Below are 23562 nucleotides of genomic sequence, written 5' to 3'. Positions count from 1 at the left end.
TAGAATGAGGGTGTAGGAAAGGGAAAAATGTAAAGAAATTCATCCGTGATCCTCAACGTCCTCCACTGACAGCGATCGTCGGCAGGATTCGGTTTCACAGAAAAACTCTACACACTGCGAACGAAATTGTTGATTTTTTTTTCTAGTTACAGTTGCTTGTAGAAGAAAAAATGTAATATTTATACTAGTGGTAGTGGAGGAAGGAAGGGAAGGTAATTTTTCCCTTCTTGCTTCGAATCACATCCTGCTCATACACACACACACGGTAGCATAAAACGGGAACCAGTAAAGCCAGCAGCTAAAAAGAGGTTTGGCGAGCTTCTCTCGTGATGAAAATGAAATATTTGGATATAATTTTCCTCTGTGTAAGCAACACACAGCACACCTCTCCCTTCCTATTTTTGTGTGAAGCTGTGTGGGATAGACAGAGAGAGAGAGCAAGGGAGAGGAAAGAAGGCCAATTTTCCAACCGGGTCGGTACACGGAAGGCAGCAATGTGGCATACGTTTTTGGCGTACCGGAGGAGGCTGCATCGACCTCGAATCCTTGCGAAAGTGCCACCACAGGGAAGGCCATCGAGGGGGGAGACAGCCAGAGAGAGAGAGAGAGAGATAGATCTGTATGAAATGAAGGAAGAGACAGGAAAAGTGCAAGGCAAGAGCGGACCGAGCCGAGTCGGCGAAGGGAAATAGAGCAGCAAAAAATTAATAAAACAACTTTTTCACTCTTCCCTTCCTAACATTCTCTCGCTCTCTCTCTATCTCTCTCCTTGCAGCACGGGAAAATGGTGAAAGGCATTTTTCCCAGAGTGCAATATCCACCTCTCCAATCACTTCCACTGCCACGGGTTCGGTGAATGAGAGCACCATCTGCACCGAAAAAAAGGAAAAACCACCATTCACATGCTGGCCTGGCCGTTCGTCACACACACCGACACACGGACACGGTACGTAACCTTCATTTCGTTCATGGCGGTGGGGGGGAAGGGGGAGGCTTAATATTTATTAAAAACAGGGCGCTCCGGCGCTCTGATGAAATGAGGTCCCGTCGTGCCTCTCGTGTTCGTCGCTTTTAGAGAAAGCCGGTGTTGAAAATCGGCTCCTTCCATGGGAGATGAAAACGAGATTATTATTACTCGCTTCCTCCCTGATCCTTCCAACCCCCTCAACAAACAGTCCTTCTTATATTTATTCTCAAAAAAACAAGAACAAAATGATGAACGCACCCAACCCAACCACAGCCCTTTCGATTTTGATGAATAAACAAATGCAAGTTCATCAACATCGTCATCGTCATCCGCCGCCGCCGTGTTTTGAGTAAAGCACGAACCAAAACAACCACAACGACGACGAAAAAAAGCACACACTTTTCTTTCGCCACGTCAATATCCAACCGTAGGTAAAACTCATTTCCCTCTCCCCCCCCCATCTTTTCTCTATTACCGTCAATCCGACGACGAAGGCCCCGAAAATTCATCAACGAGAATGAGCCCAAAATTACCTTTCACCGTGTGCGCGCACATACCACCCACCCGGTACCACCCCACCCATCCATGCAAAGCGCACACACTACTGGAACTCTGTGTTGCAGAAAATGTCCTTTTTAGACTGATGAAAAAGTAATACTCTGCCCTAGTGAGTTTGGCATTTTTTTCCCCGACTTTTTTGGATAGATGAATAGCGTTGTGTGTGTGTTTTTCTTCCAAAAATTTCCCCCAAACACAGGTGAATTGGGGGGGAAAGGGAGCGAGGGGGGAAATGGCAGGATAGGTAAAACTAGGAGTAGAAGTAATAATAAATGTCAAAATGAGCCCAGGCCAGGAACTTTCCGCACTTGCGGATGATCATGATGATGCTGATGCGCGCTGCTGGCTCCCGTACAAAAAGGGATGGATTAACTTTCTGATGCTGCTGCTGCGTCGAAAGTGATATCATTTGCTTAAACCAATATCATAAATTATCTCCTCTCCTCTGGGCAAAAATGGGAAAGGGAGGAGAGACGACAGGTTGAATAAATATTTAATATGCTCTTTCTCATATTTTTTACGTTAAAATGATTTGTTTGGCAAACGAAAAACAACGATCCACTTTTATCATAATACAGGGGTTTTCCGGAGGGGGTTCACATAGTTGTGCGACTCTTCCTTGCATCTCTCTTATGGGAAGTGCGCTTCATTTGATGGGAAATGGAAATTCCTATTAGATTTGTCCAATCAGAGTGCTATAGAGTCCAATTCGCATTACATTAGGTTCATTTCGAGTAAGAAAAAGTCAACAAAGTGTACCAGAGCTATGAGAAAATGTGTGGAAAACCCTGTATTGACGCCTTCCTTTTGGAGAAAAGGCCAAACAAACCACTCACAATAATAGTGGTTATTATAATATTTTTCCTGCAAAAATGCTATAAAAGCAGCGGGTGGAAAGTTTTGACTAATTTTCCAACACCAAAAAAAAAAAAAACAAGTTCCACCTTTTTCGGGTTGATTATTTCAGTTCGAAAGCTTTAGTTTTCTCCCGGGAAAGCACACTCTGGAGGAAACCAACACAAACCGAACAATGGCTCACTCGCGGTGCTGCTGGGTGGGTGTTGATATGGATATGGAGGCAAGCCCCCACCCACCCAACCACCCAGCAAGCTTCTGCCTCCCGTTAGCGAAAGTTTAATGAAAACGAAAACTTTTCCCCCAAAATAACACCCAACCAGTGGTCGCCGCGTCCCCTCCCCGAAACCGATTAGCTTAACTTTGGCTTTATAATCAAGTTTTTAATTGAAAGTACACACACACACACACACACACACACACACACACACACACACACACACACACACACACACACACACACACACACACACACACACACACACACACACACACACACACACACACACACACCATCCCAACCTTGGGCGGGTGGGAGGCAGGAGCCCCGAACTTACCATCGGCTGTTGCGGCTGATCCTTCATGACTTCGACGCTCGGTTCCGACTTGACGATGATCGAATGATGCTGCTGCTGTTGCTGCTGCTGCTGCTGCTGCTGTTGGAGGCTCCCAGGACCTCCTCCGCCCGGCGGTGGTGCGCCCGGTGGTATAGGCGGATGGCGGGCGAGATGGTGCTGCAGCTGAGCTTGCTGCTGATGCTGCTGCTGCTGGTGCTGGTGCTGGCTGGGGATGCCGGTCGCGAGCAGCACACCGTTGCTGTTGTTGTGGGCTGCGCTGGCGGTACTGGCAGCGGTCGGTGGGGCTGCTGTTCCGGGCTGCTGTGCGCCGGACACGGTCACCAGTTGCTGTTGCTGCTGCTGTTGCTGTTGCTGCTGCTGGCCCGGCACCTGCTGCACATTGGGCGTCGCCGGCGTGGTAGTGTTCGGGGAGGGATGCGGCAACGAGGCCGGCGCTGGGCTGACGGCCGAGTTCTGCGGGACCGAGTTCTTGGGCGTAGCGCCGAGATTCAGTGCCTTGCGACCGCGGCCACTCTGTGATGGAAGAGGAAGGTAAAAGAGAGAGAAAAATTATTAGTAAATTGTTAGCAAATGCAACTTTAACTTAAAAATACTAAAATATTACAGTTAGAAGAGCATCTTTCATGCACGACTAGAGGAATGTAAATAAGCTCATACTTTTCTTTCTAAAGAAAACACAACCGTCCCCTCTCTCCACCCTTGAAAGGAACGGAAATGTGAATGAAAATTTATGACCCACAAGAAACGGGCTATTTATTATTGAATTATAACACACACACACACCGCCACACCATCACTGCTTACCCCTTTCGCTTGTTGGTGCAGAAAATCCACGATGGCGAAGATTTACGGGGTTTGGATTAAATGGCAAAAGGCAAGCAAGGGCAGGGGGGAGCGAAGGGGACAGGGGAGCATGAAAACTAACAAAACCCATTCCCGTGCAGTTTCACTCCCTATGCAGTGTCTGTGTGTGTGTGTCTGTGTTGGCGAACGTTCGAGCGACTAGGGAGTTTTGCGAAACGCGCGGGAGAATCTAATAATAGTAAATACTAATTAATGGTATTAATAACAATTCATTCCCCCCCCGCCGCCCTTGGTCGTCTTCTTTCGAGACCCTTCCCTCCCTATCCAGTCCAATGGTGCAGCCGCAACCAAAGCATTCAACAGTAGATGAGACAGAGAAGTCTTTCTTGCCACACAGATGCACCCCAAAAGCAATGGCGGAGTGCAACCCGTTCGGAGGCGAGACGAGACTGGCGACTGAGAGGAAACCGGGCGGGTAAAATAAACGATTTCTTGTGCCCCTCCGCTCTCCTTGGCAAGGGTACGAAGTTGGAGCAGACGACGAACCCTGACAGAGAGAGAGGCGAAGGAGGAAAATTGTTAGGAAAAGGCGTAGACGATGACGACGACGACGACGACGCCAACAAAGAGATGGAACAGGATGGGGCAGACACAGAGAGAGGGAAGAGCCTTCGCCTTAATTATCGTTATTATTCATCCGTTATCTTGGCAAGAGACTTCAGCACAGGGCGGTGTGGAAAGGTGTGGGCACACATTGAACGTTCATTGGTGTGCATGTGCGTGCGCGTGTGTACACACAATCGATGCCAGAAAAGTCACTCTTTTGGAAGAGAGTTTTTCCCTGTTTTTTGCCAACTTTGCCTTCGCATTGTTTCGTAATGCATCAAAAAACTACCGTCAGATGGCGGCAGGAGTCGACTGAAAGGGCGCGCACACACACACACGGAGGGGAGATGAGGAGGTGGATTTGGAAAATTTGACTTTTACGGACCATTAATTTCTGTGGCAATCAATTTTAGGACGCACACACGCATACCATGTCCACCACCATGGTGTGGTGTGTGTGTGTGTGTGGTTGGAAAATGGTTGGAGTTGGAGTCACACAAGATGGCGGATAGAAACTTCGGGCCAAACGCAACGGGAAAAAGTCTCCCCTGTGACATGACGTTGGCAACTGAAACCTCCCAAATTGAAGGACACGCGGCGCCATTTTGCTCTCAAGGAGTAGGAATTTTGATTTACAACAGACCCCGGTCGTTCCTACACCTTCTTGCGGGGAACTCGAACTCGTTTTGCGGTGGGTAACATTTCAAAATACGAAGGAAAAGGCCCCCTTTGGTTCTAAAGCATTCTAATTGCTGGCGCGTATTTACGCATATCCTTTGCGAACGGTGGAAGCTGTTTGTCCGAACACAAACACACACACACACACACACCCTCAGAGCCAATATTTGAATGGTCTCGGTGCAGAAAGCGAGTAAACATTGCCAAATTATGCTGGCATTTCAACCCCGGAACCCATCACAAGCTGGAGAGAACCCTCCCGGGGTGACCGGTGGCGCCATCTGTACGATGACGCAGCAAAAAAGCGCACCACCACCACCGCCGCCACCATCCAAACCAAAACCTTCTAAATTTGCTTTTGCCTTTTGTGTGCTGGTGTGTTGGGCGGCGGACGCGTTCCTTCTCATCAACGCGTCGATTGTTGCTGTTGCTGTTTGTGGTGTGTGTGTGCTTAGAAGGGTATCCATCATCATCAACATCTCGGGCAACATCGTTGCCCCCTTCTGATGCTTGCTTGCTTGCGTAAACACAAACTCCCTTTGCCTCTTGATTGTTCGCATTTCTTTATCCTCAACAGCACACACACACAGCAAAAAAAATCCCTTCGACATCCATCATGCTCGTTTATTTAAACAACATACAACAACAACAAACAAGTAACAACAAAGCGCACTATTTTTGAAATCAGCCCTTCTTTGCCCTCCCTTTGAACCTCATGCCACACGTGTGTTTGTCTTCATTTGTGCTCCAAATACAAATACACACATAAAAAAATGAGGTTCAAAATCTGCATACCTACACAAATATACGCCAGGATCAGAGTGTTCCTCGTGTGTATTTTAACTTCCCAAAACCCAAAAAAAAGCTGTCTAATTACTTTCTTCCTTCAAAAATAGAGGAGTGAGTAGCAAGGCGGCGACGGGTACACATGTACTTTTTTGCTGGACAGCTTTGGAAAGTTTTTGATTAGAAAATTTGCTCCTGCTCCCAGTGAAAAGTCTGGGACCCCAATGACACTCTCGTTTGGAGGAGAAGGAAGAAGTTTGTTCTATGTGTCGAATTTGTAAAATTGAACCGCTGCAAAACTGTATGAGTCATCAACTACCAAACTAAGCTAGTTGGTTGGACTAGAAACATCTGCGTAAATCATTTCAACTTCTCTGGAGGAGAGAGAGAGAGAGAATAAAACAGAGAGAGAGAGAGAGAGAGAGAGAGAGAGAGAGAGAGATCAAGACCTTTCGGAATGCTTGCCAAAGTCATTAATTATTTCCAACTGTTGTGTTGCTCGTGGTAACCATCGGGCGGGTGCGGGCTTGGCAGTAACAGAAATTAGTCCCGATTTCGGACGACAACTCTTAGCCTACCCAACATCCATGACAACGTGTACAGTTCGAGCGAGGTTTCGAGATGGGCGTACAGTGGGGAAAGGACATTAACAGGGAGTGTGTTTTTGTAATTAACTTTATACTTCCCCAAAAAAAAAAAAATAAATAAAACGAACAACCTGTACCTTCGTTTTCAATAAAAAACAAAACCCCACCAGGTGGGTTTGATACGCATAGGCACAAACACACAAAAACACCGCCCCACAGCTTGTAGTAAAAACATAAAACATAAAAATAATACAAATTTACGAACCGGACAAACATAAATAATGTTTGCTCACTCGAACATAGAATGTAACGCAGAAGTGTAACAAGGGACAGGGGGGGGGTGTACAAATCCTCCAACATGACAGGTAGAGGGAGAGGAGAGGAGAGAAGAGGAGGAGAAGAAAAAACAAACGCCACAACCAACCAAAGTACCAAACGACGAGCAAACGAACGGAACGAAACGAACGAGAGCCAGGCAGAGGGCCGCGTTTTGGGTTGCGCTAATGATCGGGAAACGATATCCCCCCGGATGGTACGATTGGTGCGAGAGGGGGTGTTGGGAGAGGTCTCCTCCGTAGCTCATTAGCGCAGGAAAATGGGGAATTTGGCCTCGAGTGCCCGACATCTTGACATAACACGGCAACGAAGTAGGAGTGGGGAATGGTGTTTTGTGTACCGCGCGTGCCTTAATCTGGGACCTGCAAGGCAACGCTTCGAGACACACACACACACACTTAGGGTCAATGTTGAACAAACGATCGAACACACAAGAACACCCTTGTTGTTTGAACGAATTTTTGGGGATCAACAAACGATTACTGGGATTGGATTGGGACGATGTGGGGAGGGGATCAGCAACAACACCCCTTTCCCAATCCCTTACCAGACACACTCCCACAGTTCGGTGGGTTGGGTTGGGTTGGGGGTGGCACGAGTTTGATAAATGAATCTTCACGCCCGATATACCCTTCAGCCGGAGCGCCCCGAAGCCCCCCGATTCGTTCTAAAGAGTCATTTGTATTGTTACCTTTCCTTGAAGGACATGTTAATTTATGTAATCACTACAAAGCACACACACACGTAAAGAGAAAAAGGTGGGAAAATACTCTTCTAAAAGGAAGAAGAAAAAAAAAACAAACCCCGTTCGTTCGTCATCTATCAATCACGTAAAACAAAACAACACAACACAACGTAACGAACTGCTGACTCAATTTTATTATGCGCTTTTCTCCCTAATGATGCATGCCATAAGCAAGTGGTGGGAGGAGTGGTGTGTGTGCCAAAGGTGAAACCTAACAAACCTTCTCACACACACACACACACATACAGTGCTCCATTTCCCGCGTAAAGCACAGCAAAAAGGTCATCGTGGGCCACCCACAAACCAACGCGCCTCATTTGTGCTGTCATTTATGACAAACACGTGTCACACAGTGTTTGAGCACCTTTCTGGAGTTGGAGTATGGTGAGATCCTTGTTTTGTTTTTTTTAATGCCTTGCTCACTCGTGCTCCTGTCCACTCTTTAACCACTGTGTGCTGAATTATTCATCCAACCTATGATGGAGTGGTGGTTCGCATCTATTTTCGATCGTTGCTCCTTAAATTAAACACCAATTTATCATTCCGTCCTTGAACGGTTTTTGGTGCTTAAATGGCCACGACGCCGCACACTTTTTTGACCTCATTATGGCTCTAAAGGAAAACCAACTTTTTCCAATATTTTCCCCCAAATGCCCCAAAAGGTGTGTGTGAGTGTCCCCTTTATAAAGGACAAAACTTCTCAAGTCCATTCTTTTCCCCATTTTTTGCCTATATTAGTCTAATTTAGAATGCAAAAAAACAACAAAAAACATATTCTCTACGCGCCTCCACCCCCCAGGCGTTCTCTAATATCAACGCAAAAGGTCGTTTGCTGTCATAACAACGGAAAGCAGGTGGAACTCATCATCATCAACGTCGCAGCAGCTGCTGCTGCGTCGTTTTTGTTCTTCTTCTCTCTCTCTCTCTCTCTCTCTCTATTGCGCATAAAGGCTCACATACGCCCTGCTGCTCACCCCTGACAGCTATCGATCCAACAAAAAACCCCCCCAGTACCACAGTAGTACACAGAAAAAAAGGAAGCAGAAAAAAAGCCGGCGTGAAGTCATCACGCTGTAGAAATAAAAAAGATTATATTTATATATGTTTGCCCGCAAACTCTGGCCTCAAAAGTTTGGGTGGGAAAAGGCAAAGTCCCGACATTGTGGCTCTTCAAGCGAAGGCGCTCGCATCGATACGGTCGTAACCGTGACCTATACCGGACTTTCTTTACGCTCAAAAAAAAAGGGCGAAGCGAAAAATCAAACAATCCTAACCCCTTTTTTACCGTTAAAAAAATGAGCAAGAAAGCAGTCTTCTCCAATGTCTTATTACACCGTTCAAGACCTTCCCCACGCAAGGACACAAACACGGCCAGGCGGCCGTTAAAAGGGGAAAGTGTCCTGGAAAAAGGGGTAAAATGTAGACCACTTTAACCCAGCACGGCACAGCCTGGCCGTGGTGCAAATCGTGCATAGCCCAAGGAATTAAGAGAGAACCTGTTGGACATTATCCCATCTTGGGAAAACGGGGGGTTCTTTTTTGTATCCTTCCAATCGTTCCTTCATTCAGATTTGGCTCATTTTGTGAGCCTTTTTCTGCCTTTTGCTGCTCCTTAATGTTACGCTGGAAACCATTAAAACGCACCAACCGGAGAGAGAGAGAGAAAGAAGGCAAAGTGTGAGGGGTGTAGTAAACTGAACCTGCGTCTTTTACGACGCCCTTCCAGCCCCGAAAGGCAGGTCGTCGTCAAAAGGATTTCCCACGAACTGTTTGGGTTTTTTTCCCTTCTCCTTTTGCTTCTCATATTCCCTTGTCTGACCCGGAATTGAATCGGCATAAAATCGGATCGGTAGTAAGAGATTACCGCATCTGCCCGGGGGTTCCCCCCTCCGCCCTCTTTCGGTCATGGATGGTTTCCATCGGATCCTTTTCTTAAACGGTCTCCTCTGCGGTAGTTATGCGAAATATGAATATCCACGTACACACACCCCGGACCGGGCGGCTATTTATATACTCTTAAGTACATAATCTTTTCACCGCCGAACAAAAAAAAACTCACCAATTTCCCAGGTCAGTTTGATACGGAACGATTGCACCCCCGAGGGGACACACCACCAGCAGACCGATTTTCCGGTCAACCAGCCATTCAATCGTTCCGAGAGGGCAAGGTTTGTTTTATATTACGCTTTTTTTTCTCTCTCTCCCTCTCTCTCCTTGGGATTGAGGATCGCGGGAAAATGGCGTCCCCGAGGGGGCTTGAACTTTCTTCTTTCCGAGGCATGAAGGAAGTTTAAAGGTTTTTTTCCTTTCCTGCCTTTGGGGCATCCAATTTCTACGGGGAAAGTTTCTGTGCAGTCAAACACACACACACACACACTTTATTCTTTTTTGGGTCGGCTTTTCCGCGTGTCTAAGTTTGCCTATCCCGGCCGGCCGGGTCGGGTGTGTTTTTGGTGTCGGTAATGCCGGTCAAAACAAATACAGATTGGGAGGGAGGGGGGGGTTTATAACACAGCTGTGATTGTGTTTTTTGTTGTTGCACTTCAATTGCCGGTAGATTATGAATGAAAATAGCAAACCGATAGGACGCGTAAAATGCTTCAATTCATTCATCGTATCCTGGTCACGGCACCAATAATGTATGGGCAGAGAGCGCGAACGGCATCGGGGTTGTGCAAATTACCATCACGCAAACCAGCTGATGGGAACGGTGGGATGAAATCGAGAGCGAATCGACACAACACACACACAAAAGGAGCCGTCTGTTGTCTGGTGCAGTTGCATTAAACATGCAATAAATGGGTTTTCGCGCAATCCACATGCACAGGGGCGACGACTCTCACACGCACAAACAAGCGTACGTGTACATATATTTTAATTGATAACGCGATGCTGTGCGGTAACGCAAACATGCCCTCGCTCTATCTCCCTTTTCGTCCCATTTGCGTGTGTGTGAAATAAAACTACACGTGGGACCCCCGAAAAGCATCCAGAGCACTCTCTCTCGTCAAATTACCCAGTACCGGTACCGGTTCCGCGGGCTGTCGTGCGTGTGTGAAGCTATCAAATTTAATTCGCACCGTGTTTTCCCATTCACTACGCGTGGATTTCACCTCCGATGGGAATTCCCCATACCAAGAATGCACCACCGAAAGAGAGAGAGAGAGAGAGAGAGAGAGAGAGAGAGAGAGAGAGAGAGACCAAGCACAGCGCACATTCATCAGTTATTCTTGCCTTTCGAATTGATATTTATATACACATGTGTATACATATTTTAATCTGTTTCCTTTTTTTGTTGTTGCCGTTGCTGCTGGTTGACCTTGCAGCCCCCACCCATCCAACCCTTCGTTCTGCCCAAATAAATCTGACCGTTTTATACCCCCCTCGTTGCACCGCAGCGCACCAAAAGGGAGTGTGAAGCTCATTCATTGATACATTTCATTCATACATTCCAGAGCTCGTGGAGAGGGGGGTTGTGGTTTTCCAATTCCAATGCGGTATCACACAGACAGGACCGCACACACACACACACACTCAGTTAGCAGCTCTCATCATCATCTCACCCGTGGGGAGGGGGCAAAACAAACAAATAAAAATCGAAAAGCGCATAACACCGTGCCGTGGCGTGGCGTGCCGTCGTGTGGCGTGTGGCTGCAGCAAACGGTCGCCGCGCAAACACCGCTCATCGCGCACGCGATCATCAAGCGTCATCGGGTGCGACCGGTGGGGGGGGGGGTGTCATTGGCGCGTTCGATTCATTCCCTCTTTGTTGGGAGGGAAGGGGGTTTGTGTCGTCGTCGAAAATTGGATTCAAATTGATTGCCACGCTTCCGCTTCGAATATCTCCGGCGCGCTGGTGCAGGAGCATCGAAATCGCGCGGTTGTGCAAATGAGACAGCGCGCGCGTGTGTGTGTGTGTCGGTGAATCATGTCACTTTTACTACCACTCTCCCCCCCCCCATGGTCACCTGTACGCGAAAATTGGGGTGAGAGGAGGGTTTCGCTGCACGCTCCCGCGATGGACCGATTTTGCATGAAATAATTTCGGATCGTTGTGTGTCACGTGCGTTCGCGGGGTGAAATTTACACCACAAAAGCTTCTCCGTCGTCCTTTGTTCATCATGAACGTATTATTATTGTTATTGGTGGTTGGAAAGGTGTGTGTGTGCCTGTGCTTCCCACCCAACACCGGTGGGGGAAGCGGCGCAAATTTGGGAAAGTGTTAAATGTTATAATCTGATTCGCACCGTGTCCCCGTTCACTGTCAGGCACGATCAACAGATTGTTAAGGGATACACACAACCACACACACACACACACTCACACGGGCACGCGTGAAACAGGACGCGGCTCAGAATTCGCACGACCGCGACCGTTTATTTATGGTTGGAATTATTGGCATTTATCGTCCATTGGCAGTAGCAGTGGCAGCTCTCGAACGGGAAGGGGGTTAAGTGACACCGATCGGGGCGCGACTATTTCATACCGCTAATGGAGTGTTGTGTTCGAGATATTCGTATCGCATGACACCCCAACACGTGTAGCAGCGGCATCGCGAACCACCACAGTCCGCTTGCTGCTTGTTGATTAAAAGCCCATCATTAGTGGTGTTGGTGCATGTGCATTAATCAGCGCCCTGCTCGAGGAGGAAGAAGGGACGATGACGCCTGTGTACGTGTGTGTATGTAATTATAGCATCACGCGAGATCATTATTTTGCTTCGTAATGTGTTATTGATTAAGAGATGCTGCTTTTGCGTTGCAAATTGCATACCTTCAGGGGCTTTTACTCGAAAGAGATTGCTGTTTCTTCATCTGCTTCATATAAAATTGCCACACAAGCGTTCCTGTTTGATTAGTTGGTACTTTTTTGAGGTTTGAGGTCATGGAAGCAATCCTTTTTCCACACCACAAACGAAAGACACATACTGCGAATTGACAACAATGTTCAATGTGCAAGGCAACAACGCACGTGCTATTTCAATATCCCCAAAATCGTTTTACTATTCACTGCTTTACACAGAGACACACAGTAGCTGAAAACGACCCCGCTTGCTTTCGACACACACGTCAATTTAGCAGCATCGATATCAGAACCGGATCATTGTGCGGATTCAAACGAACATACACACCCCAAAACCCCATCCCTGAACAGGTATGCAAATATATGCACCGGCAATTTATTTCAGCACAGAGAGAGAGAGAGAGAAACCGCAGCAAGCTGGGGCGGGCTGGGTACATACACCCTAAACCTAAGCCGCATGTCACCACACACAGCAGCAGCACATTCGCTTCGGCTCATTCAAATGCACACCAATTGACCGTGCTGATGGAAGGACCGTTTGTGTGGGAGATGTCCATCGTTCGCAGCATCGGCATATATACATATCGGTGATCAATTGATGATTGGTGGTGTCCCTTCGAGCGGTGATTGCAGTCGAACAAGTGATGCATCCCCCCAAAATGGAAAGGGGTCCCAAATGGTACCACAAAAAAGTGGAGTTTCGCCAATTAATTGAACCACTCGCATACTCCCTTTCTCACCAGTTTGATCGAAAGGTAGAGAGCATCTGTCGTCATACCGGAACGGCTGCATTGAAATAGAAACTCATTGTCATCTCATGTCACCCTCAGTGCCTTTCAAAGCTTTTTTCTATTTTTATGTTTTTTTCTACTTGTTCTCTATCTCGTTCGAAAAAAAAACACAGAGAGAGACGATGAGTAATCGTTTTCTACACCTATCAATAAAAGCCCCTCCGGGAGGAAGAGAGTACGCTGGGTGACCCCCGCAACCCCGTCATCAAATGCAATCGGTATGTTGTGTGCGGCTATTGTGACGAGTCGGTTTTTTTTTTGTGCAACGTGTGTGTGTCCCCTTCTACTCATCTCTCGCATTCGTCAACGGGCGACGCAATTACGCTTCTATTTTCTGTGCTTAGGGAGTTTAGGGAGCAGTCAGTCGGTGCAGGGAATAAAAGGTGATAGCTTCCAGCAGTCTTTTCAGCAATGCTTTGCCCGTATTAATGCTCGCAATTAGCTTCGAGGCTTGATTTTAGAAGGCTTAAAAACAATTATCTAAACCTACCAAATGTTGTTGATATTAATTTTGTATTTTCGCAACACTAAAAAAGCTTTCATGTAAATTCATACGTTCTTGTGGAAATGCTTCATGTTCCATCACTCAAAAGCTCACAATTTGACAAAATGCGTCACAAACAGTTCTTGCGAACCGTAATTTCATACGCCCCGTGATGGCTTCTACGTACAAACTAATTAAATCTATGGACAACTTCTCTGAAAGACTCCCCGAAACTGACTGGTGGTACATGCGTGAAGTAGCGTCCAGGTTAGAAAATTGATTCCTTCATCCGGTTCAGCTCTGGGAGAATGTCTAATATGGTTGGCACACACATAAATTTTGGGGCAGACTGGCACTGCATGAGATAAATCAAATTGCATTTTCCGGAGCTTTAAAGGCTGTCTGTGTGTGCCCTCATGCTGGACAGCATCAACTCCACCCACAGAAACTAATGAAACTTTTTGCTGCTTCACACAATAAGGCACTGCGGCACACGGACGATAGCGATATTAAAATTATCCTCCACGGTCTGACTCACAGGATGTGTCACAGGATTTATGTGTCCGAGGCGACAAAAACACAATCAAAGCTCCCGCTTCCCCGAAATGCGTTGTACTCCAAATTAGAAAACAACAAAAGATGACTCTCTAGCAGCACTAGAAGGCGCGGCTCTGGAGGCTAGATGGAGAAGCATTCGTATTCAATATTATATTTAGAGCCCGATGCACCGAGCCTGATAGTGCACGGTACGCACAGAAAACCCATTATTGGATTGGCGTTACTCTCACCCTTCTTTTCGGGGAGCGAGTGCATCTACGCATCTACGCATACGTTGTGTGTGGTGCACAGTAGAAAGTAGCGTTGCGTTTCTAAGCTGTGCGAGTTGTTGTGCGAAGGGCAAAACGAGGAATTTCAATTAACACACAGCCACAGACACTGGCGCCGGCGTGGAGGTGTTGGTCTGTTTGGAGCAAATGCAGTTTGGTGCCTTGCCTTGCTCTGTATCGTCCAACAAGAGACATACGAGACATTGCGAATAATGCGTTCTGCTGCTGCTGCTAAACCGTAAATGTTGCTGAAAAACGCACCAAAACTGAATCCCACAGCAAGGGAAAGTTATGCGTCGCTGCTTCGAAACAGGCTCGTACTCGAGGGGGTTGCGAGGGGCAGCCATTATCCTTGCAGCCATTTTGACAAGTGATCATAGATTGGGCTCTCTCGGATATTGAGTAGAATGAGAGTCTGCTTGAGAGTGTGAGGCAGAGTTGTCCATTCCGGGTGCAATTTCGGGATGCAACCAACCTGCATCATCGCGCATCGCTTCGTACTCGGTGTAGCTTCAGACACTCGGGGAAACAACGATTTGTGCCCCTCGGTCTACTGCTCTCTCGGTACGAGGGGAGGATTTTAGATTATAATTTTCCTTTTGAACTGAAAATGTATGCCTGCTCCACGCCTCACGGGGTGGATTGCTTCGTTGTTCGAAAACAACTCCCCACACACACACACAGTGCTGTACATTTGTTGCAGAGAAACGGGAAAGGCTTGAGTATGATGAGGTACAGAGCAGAGAAGCACAATCGTGATTTAAATTATTTATCAAAACAGACGCGGCACCGTCGTTGTTTGCTGATTGTGCATTAATGTGGAGGTTTCATCGTGGCCGTTCGAGATGCATGCACTCTTAAATATTCGATTGCACATTAGGCTTTCGCATAGAGCTAGTACGCGAGCGGCGCAAATGAGTCTATAATGAACTCAGCCAGCGCTCTTTTCAAGAGTAGCCAAAAAAAATGGAATGAAATTTCCATGCAATTTCGCTCGGAATGAATAGCTTTCAGCTAAACATATTCCTCCAATATTGAAGCAAAAAAGGACTTTCTTTTGCATGGGAAGTGCTTCCAGGAAGCGAAGCAATTCAAAGCATCCGCGGCTTGTTAGATGTGATGTTTTACTTACAGTAGCGCTGCACTTCCTACAGTGTTTAATTACGAACTAATAACAGAAAACGCGCTCTCCCACTAACCGATTTTTTGTCGCTTACCTGCAAATAAGAAGAGAAAGAAAAAATAAAAAAAATATTAATAAATCGTTCATTGCGAGTAAACCAATAGGTTCGAATCAAGAACTGGAAGAATGGATCCACTGCAAGTACTCTCGATCGGTAAAGCTCTCTCTCACTCTCTCGCAGTGTTTCACTGTCTCGCGAATGAAATTAATGAATGAATGAACGCCCCACGTAATCCGATTGTGGAAAAGCCACCCCGCAGAGTGAAAATGTGCACACAAAAAACAGAGCTACGCACAGGAGCAACGACCCTAGTTGAAAAAAAAAAATGGTAGAATTACTACGAGACACACCGTCGACAAAAGTTTGAACCGCACTTTGGGAGGGTGTTTTGCGGATGTTAACGAAATTCTTCTGGCGCCGCCAACTTTCCTTTCCCGTTTGGGTGAATTTGCAAAGGAATTTGCTTCCTTCTTATCCATTTACCGGCACACCGGCTCGGTGCTAAAGTGTAACAATTCGCTCCTCCAACCAACCAACCAACCAACCAACGAAAAAAAGAAGAAAGAGGCCAAACTTTCTAGACAACCTTTAACGGAAACGGTCTCTCTCTCTTCGGTACACCTCTCGCGTTCCACAGCGAAGGAAAAACGGGGAAGGACGTTTATCCCTGGAGCCTTGGGAGCTTTTGGAAGTGTGTGTGTTTTGATTTTCACACGCCTTGCTCGTTAAACGGCTTTGACTGACTGGCTTGGCTGGTGGTATCAAATACTTTGGAGGAGTTTTTCGCCGCCCTCACGCTGCTTCCTTGCATGTTTAATGGTCTAATCATGCCGGCGCAAAAGGATCTGCTCGCTTCAAGGAATTAAGAAGGTTTAAATTGCTTGGGCGGTGCGAAAAGTTGCTGTGGCTGTGTGAGAAAATGGTTCATTAATGACATTGGCACCATGTTCAGAATGCATTCGGGGAGTTTTGCGCGCCGTTTCATTCATTTAGCATTAATTTGCTAAATCAAAAGCTAGTTGCGTTGTGTCTGTGTTTTTTGACTACTTGCTAAATCTTCTCTCTCTCTCTCTCTCCCTCGTAAAGCAATAAACAGCTTACTAATGAAGATGAAAAGTCGAAGAAAAAAAACTCCATTTTATAACCCATTCACAAGAACGACTAAAATGCTTCTCTCCGCACACCGGTAGCAGCAGCAGCAGCAACAGCAGCAGCACCAAACGGTTAGCGTAATTAAACAATTAAAGCAAAAGGAAGCTACTAAAGGATCCAACATCGTCAAAACGTCGATTTTATTGCAGCTCGATGTATCAATGTGGAAGGGAAAAGGGGCGGGAGGGGGAAGTCGAGAAATAACAATAAAACGGCCAATCATTAGGCGGACAGTGGCCACAGTTAAAGGAAACGAATCGAGTGAACAAACAACAGGCAAACACACACACACACATAAAAATAGAGGCAAGACAATAGAGATAGAGAGAGAGAGAAAGAGAGAAAGAGGAGCAAACCATCTCCAGCCGTCACCTTCTTAGGTAAAGTTTGTTTCAGAGTTGTGGGGCCAAAGTGATTAGAAACAGGAGGATAAATTCCAAGAAATCGCGTCCCAAGTGTGATGAGAACAGAAAAAAACAGCACAACTAACTCTATTTGCCCGAACTACACTTTGAGGGAAAAAACCCTCCCATTTACGCAGGAGAAGAAACACATAAACAGTCACACACACTACCGTATGATGGGGCCGTAAGTGGCACTTAAGGCGGGTGACCCTTTCTTCCGCATCGCTTCTTGGGTGATAATAAAATTTAATTGTGAAAATAAATTCCTTCACCACACCGACCGACCAGCCCGGGGTCGCAGAGCATTCCGAGTACGGAAAGGCAGTGGGAGGTGATGTGCTTCAACGGAGAGGTTGCACCATTCTTCTGCGTCAATTTAAGCAAATAGATAAGATTGCACAACATACATTACAACTATTTTCATAAATGGTCGGAACATTGCTAATGAAAAACTATGGCGCATGTGTGTGTGTGTAAGTGTGTGCAAAAACCAGCTTTTTTCTAATAATTTTCATTTCTCTCTTTCTTTTAAGGTAATAAATTACACACGTACACTCTATCATCGAGGAGCATTCTTGCCTGCTTCTCCTTTTTTCGAGACGGCGGCGCGCATATCGGCCGCGAAGGAATCCATCAAAACGATCGCAACGTCTTCTCCTTTGCCAGAGCAGTGAGAAGAAGAAGCAGCAGCAGCAGGAATGGACCATTATAAAAGATATTTTCTTATGGCGGGTCATTTTCTTCTCCCCGGTGTCTTGTGCGCGCCGTTCTTCTAACACACACACCACACCACCATGGCCATTATGCACGGCCCACAGGTAAGTCTTTTCTCAACCACCCCAAACTCCGACCCCCGGAAAAGAGGGATGGAGAGAGGGCGGGCGGAGGAGTAAAATATACTAATAAATTTGGTAATAAATTTTCCTCCGCCGCCTCATATTTAACTTTCCGCTCGGTTCTTTTGCTCACTTGCTTCCCCCTTTCTTTCTTTCGTCCCTTCCGTACACCGGAGATGGCGCGCTATTCAACACTTTCCTTTTCATGTGTGTGTGCGTCTGTGGGTGTGTGAGTGAATGGCTTGAAGTAGCATAAATCATTTTGATTAAAGCATATAAATCATAATCCATCCTCTCCATCTCCGTGGCTCTTCCTGCCTTCCTGTCTGCTTCATATCAACTATATTTGTGTGGCTTGTGTGGTAGGTACCTTCGGCGAAGGTAAAATGACTCTCTTTTACATTACGAAAAAAGGGAAAATTGTCACTCGAAAATGCTCTTAAAAAAAGGGGGAAATTGCGAGAAACAACCCATGCTGCTGTTGATGGCTTTATGAGTGAACTGGTGAGACGCTAGCATTATCATTAAAAGAGTGTAAGAATATACTCACATACACACACACACACTCACGCACACATCAATCACAAATACCTTTTCCGTGCTGCAAATACCCCTGTGTTCCTGTCCCCGCGGCGTGTACGGATGGTACGGATGGACCACCTTCATCACCACACTACTACACACTATTCGGAGTTTGAAAATATATCAATAAATTCTCACATTTTTCTTCGCTCTTCTAACCCCAACTCCCCTAACAGCCTCTCTTCTCCACACTGACGGGATTGGGGAGGTGCCCGCGCGCCAATCGATTGCCCCGTTTTCTCCCTTTTGCTTCTTCCCATTTTCCCCCCCAAAATGTGATTCGATTAACGATTCTTCTCCGAACGAAAACATTCCGAACGAACTATAAGGGGGGAACAAAAAAAAAACTTCATCAGAAACACAATTTTCTTTACTTCTTCCCATCTTCTGCTCTTGTTGTTGTTGTGCACTTTTGTTATCCTTTAATTTTTACTCCTCCTTTTTTTGCTTCGCTTCTTCTCTTCGCTTCGCAGTGCGCGTTGTTTCTTCTTCTTTTTTGTATGTTTTTTCTTTTGCTTCTTCTTCTTCTTCGTTTACGAAATTACTGATTTTCTTATCAAATCCTTTTCGTTTCGTAACTTTCGTTATTGTGTTTTTCCTTTTTTCCTTTTTTTCCTTTTTTCGCTTTTTCTCATTTTCGTCACACACGTACACACAAGCACACAGCAATTTATTCCACACAGCCCAGACATTTATTATCGTCACGAAATCGCAAGCGCTTCCTTGCGCTCTCTACCATTCCCCACCCCGTTTGCCCACTTTTGGACTTATCGCGCATTGTGTGTCCTGGACACGTTCATTTTCTTAGCTGTTTTCTTCCCATTTTCTTTTTGTTTGGTTTTGTGTTGTTCAGCTTCAGCACTGTGCTTCAATTCATTGAGAATACATTTTCATTTTCTGCCGGGACAGAGAAGTGGGTGGACAATAATGTTAATGTATGTGTGCGCGCGCATAAGCCATTTTCGGGGCCTGTAACCACACACACCGCACACACCACACAACCACAAAAATCGATCGCAATTGTTAAGCACATTTAATGGGGTTCTTCTTCTTCTCTGTGATTGGTTTGTAGGTTGTATACTTGTTTTGCTTTTTCTTCTGTACCATTTTTATCATTTTAAATTTATCTTCATTTCTTGGTGTTTTTGTTTTCTGTTGCATTTTGCGCTTACACATACTCAAGACCTTGTAGCACAAATCTTCTTTTGGTGATTGCGTTTTTTGGTGGGTTTTATGGGTTGGACATGCCACATTTTTTTTTCGATTAAACGACCACTCACTTGTAGTACTTGCGATAAACTTCTCTCTTCTTTACTATTCTACGTTTTTGTGCTTCCCTTTTTTCGTTTGCAAATTCACGATAGTGTTGTTGTTCTGGGATTTTCCAAATGTTTTCTGATTCCTATTTCTGAACACATCTCTCTTTCGCTCCATTTCTGGGCATCTTGCCAAAAAAAACATACCCTCAATGTCTCTGGCTCGCAGCACCACTGCCAAGCGGCGGGAGAGTTATTATCATTTTTATGTTTTATTTAACATAATTAAATTTTTCGCTATCTCGATCTTCGCTTGCCCCCACCACCATGCCCAGAGACACAAGAAATCGAGCAAGATCTAAATTAATGGCACACGGTGGAAGAAACACAGCTCGAAGACGACGGCGACAAGAATAAAAGCGACTCACAGTCGACAGTGGACACAGAGACACACAGCAGAGGAGACGACACTTGGAAGAGGAGACGACTTCGGAGAGGGGAAGAGATGATTATGCGTCTTCGACAAAAAAGGTGGACAAATTCCGCGCACGAAAGCGAAACCGAATTCGTCCGGTTCGAGACACACACACACACAGACACGAATGATTATTCTTCTGTTTTTTGTCGTCTTTTTTTCGAAAATTTAATTTAATGATTTTCTTCTGCTCCCGACTGTCTGCCCGAGTTGTGTGTCGTTTTGATTGTCTGCTTCATTTTGGCTCTTCTTAATATTGCCAGCGATGCATTCTTGCTTTATTCTCTGTTAGCGAGACAGAGATGTACACAGAATGCAATAACTGCAGCTTGCAGTTTGAATTGAACCATTGCAATCACGGGAGTGACGTGAAGAAGAAACGTGAGCCTTATACGGGTACAAATTATAAGGTAAAGTCCCCCGTCTTGCTGCTGCAAACACAAAAAAAACCGTCCGCGAGAGAAGTGGGACAATTACGTTTATTTGTTTGTGCAACGTGCATTTTTACACTTGTTGCTGCCCCCCTTCGCCATTCCATCGTCCAATGACACTTCACCATTTTGCTTCCTGATTGTGCCGGGATTGCTGTCATTGACGGGGCCGTTGTAAATTGAGTTACTGCTGAATTGATGCAATATGCCAATAATTAGCGGTGCGTGAGTGCAACAAAGGACGAGAGAAGAAGAGCGTGTTGCTACTGTTTTGTGCGTGTAACTAAAGGAATTTACATCAATATTTTATTTAAAAAATTGAAAGCGATCATAAATTCAACAATCTCGCTACCGCAAACAGAACGATTTCCTGAAAGCGCAAGGGTGGGGAGTCACGGTCAATTACCCACAGGCCCAGGGGTTTCCGTCATTGTGTGCAGTGGTTGGGGCAATTACGGTTTGAGAAAAAAGCAGCCCCAAGCGAAGGAAAACTCACACAAAACATCCCCTAATTGAGCGCAAGCAAGCAAACTTGTGAATAATGGGAAAAGTTGTCATTTCTCTAAATTGCGTTACGCCACCGCGCGTTACTCACCCATCTGTGAATCATTTGCCTAGCGCGGCGGTGTGTGTGTGCCCTCCCTTCATGGCATTACAGAAAGGCGGAAGGAGGGAAGTGATTTAAAACTTTGTGATTTCTCTCAAAACTGCACCCAAAAAAATTGCTTTCCACGAGTGACCGAACTGCATATTGAGGCGCAACTCTAAATTACGATGCAATATTTTGCGGTTGCAGTAAGAACACAGCCCTATGCCCTGTAAAAATAAACACACTGAAGAGCATCACTACCAACCCCCTACTCTACATGCTCCGATTCGTTGCACCTGAACAAATATTACACCAAAACCTGTGTGCCCATCGCAATCCGTCGCCCCATCCAACCCGATACACACACACACAACACTCACTGGTGGCTAGTTGTTATGATTATAATTATTTTAAGCTCTCTCACTCACTCTGCTCTGCCTTCCGAAATTTAACGCCCAGACAGCAGCTGCACAATTTTGCAGCACAAAAATGCAAAACCCCCCAACACACACACTTCTCTAGTCTGGGGGAAGAAATTGCTGCTTAAAGGCAGTAACGTTGGCTTGCAGGAGCAACAAAAAAAGAACCCCCCCCAAGACAAGCGCTGCGAGCTGAAGATGGTAAAATAGAGCAGCGGACGGCGGATGGAGGGCATGTTTTGGTTAGAAAGATTAAAATAGAACACGAAACACAGCAGCACGGCAGCAGCAGCAGGGCACGCAGCAGATTGTGTCGCTCCTGGCTGTGGTGCAAAACCCTGGCGCGGAAAGTGTTTGACACGAACACACGGCGAGACAAACCATTCTCTCTCTCTCTCTCTCTTAAGCCTGGGAAGCAAAAAACGGGCCAAAACGCAACGTCTTTGAATGGCAAATTTTGTGCTACAAGAGCGATGGAAATGCAGTCGATTTGATGATCACAATCCAGCATTTGCTGTGTGTACAAAAGAGAATGTTCAATAGCTAGTTTGCGATCATTCTATCCGGCTTTACTCAACAAACCTGCCAATTAAGCACCAAAGCTGTCACTTGCTGTCACTGCATTAGTAGATGCCGTCTCCTAATTCATGCAGTTTTTGACAGCTCGACGCTTGCTGACGACCGGCTGTCAAAAACTGCTTGAACTGCCACCATTCTTCCTAGTTTTACAGCCATTGGAGTGCGATTTTTTTACCTACATCTTCGTGCCTCTTTTGTTTAATGCTCATGAGGGAACACGATTTCGCTCCACTGATTGGTCCCATTGAAGCGTGTGTGTGTGTGTGTGTGTTGCCATTCTGCGACTCATTATTGCTTAATAATGAACCACCGCTAATAAAAAGACAAGAGAAAGACGTGCTACAATGGCACCGGCCACGAGAGTAATCATCCATCGCTGATGATGATAATAATGATGGAAATGATTACAATACTGCTGATGATGATGATGATGATGGTGAGGACGAACACAACAAAAAAGGCTTCATAATCCACCATTGGGAAAATACAGCAACAAAAAAAAAGGTGGCACGTAACCATGAGTGTAATGGAAGAGGAAGACGAACAAGTCTAAGTAGAAAAGGTAGACGGAATAGCTACAACAACAGCAACAAAAATGAAGCTGAATAAACCCTTAACGAATGACTTTCCCCTTATGTGTACTGTGAAAAGAAAGGGGCAGTGCACATACACACATACAAGTGGGGGGGGAAGTTGCACGTGCAGGATGGGGCGGTAAAAAGGCAACTACGACCACGGACGACAGTACGATGATAAATGAGCAGATCTCTCGACCGTTGTCTAGCGCACATACACCACCCCAGGGACGGGGGAACCTCCAAACTGCCGGAAAGCATAAAACACGACCCCTTCAAACCACAACAACAGCAGCAGCAGTACAGAAAAAATGCTTCAAAATTCACACATTATTAAAATAACTCCACGCCACGCCAAACTGACTCACCATTCAGTGCCGCGGCGTGAGTGCGCGCGCGTGCCTGCCAGCTGAGCGGGAAAAGCAGCGGGACAGAAAAGAAACCCCCATCCATTTCGCCGTGATAGCAGCAGCAGCAGGCTATGCTAAAATCGGGATTTATGAATTTTTAAAACAACAAAACAGAGAGAGAGAGACACACAAAAAAAGCCACAATAAGCAACACTCTCGCCATCGCCTGTTTTTTTTTTGCATATTTTGCACTGTCAGTTCTCAGACAAAATGAGGGAACGAGTTGAGAGGTCTCAGTGGGACACACAGCAGGGAGGGAGGGAGG

At 46.0% G+C, this 23562-nt stretch overlaps 1 protein-coding gene and 1 long non-coding RNA gene across 5 annotated transcripts in view; one reads left to right on the top strand and one right to left on the bottom strand.

Moving 5' to 3' along the window:
• LOC120908832 (DNA N6-methyl adenine demethylase) overlaps positions 1–23562 on the bottom strand; it is a 160181-nt gene that overhangs the window by 15377 nt on the left and 121242 nt on the right. For 3 of the 4 annotated variants that reach the window (XM_040320274.1, XM_040320275.1, XM_040320276.1), the window contains one exon: positions 2938–3471. In XM_040320274.1, coding sequence (XP_040176208.1) covers positions 2938–3471 — 534 coding nt within the window. Of the gene's footprint in view, positions 1–2937; positions 3472–18572; positions 19144–23562 lie in introns of those variants that run through there. The other variant, XM_040320277.1, reaches the window with a different exon arrangement.
• Positions 1–23562, top strand: part of LOC120908845 — a 60490-nt gene that overhangs the window by 12290 nt on the left and 24638 nt on the right. The window contains exons 3-4 of the long non-coding RNA XR_005741185.1: positions 776–946; positions 17679–17963. This is a non-coding gene — a long non-coding RNA (uncharacterized LOC120908845). The remainder of the gene's footprint in view (positions 1–775; positions 947–17678; positions 17964–23562) is intronic.

Source organism: Anopheles arabiensis, chromosome 2 (assembly GCF_016920715.1).
Source record: "Anopheles arabiensis isolate DONGOLA chromosome 2, AaraD3, whole genome shotgun sequence".
Classification (NCBI taxonomy): Eukaryota; Metazoa; Arthropoda; class Insecta; order Diptera; family Culicidae; genus Anopheles; species Anopheles arabiensis.
This window is presented reverse-complemented; position numbering and strand designations above follow the sequence as displayed.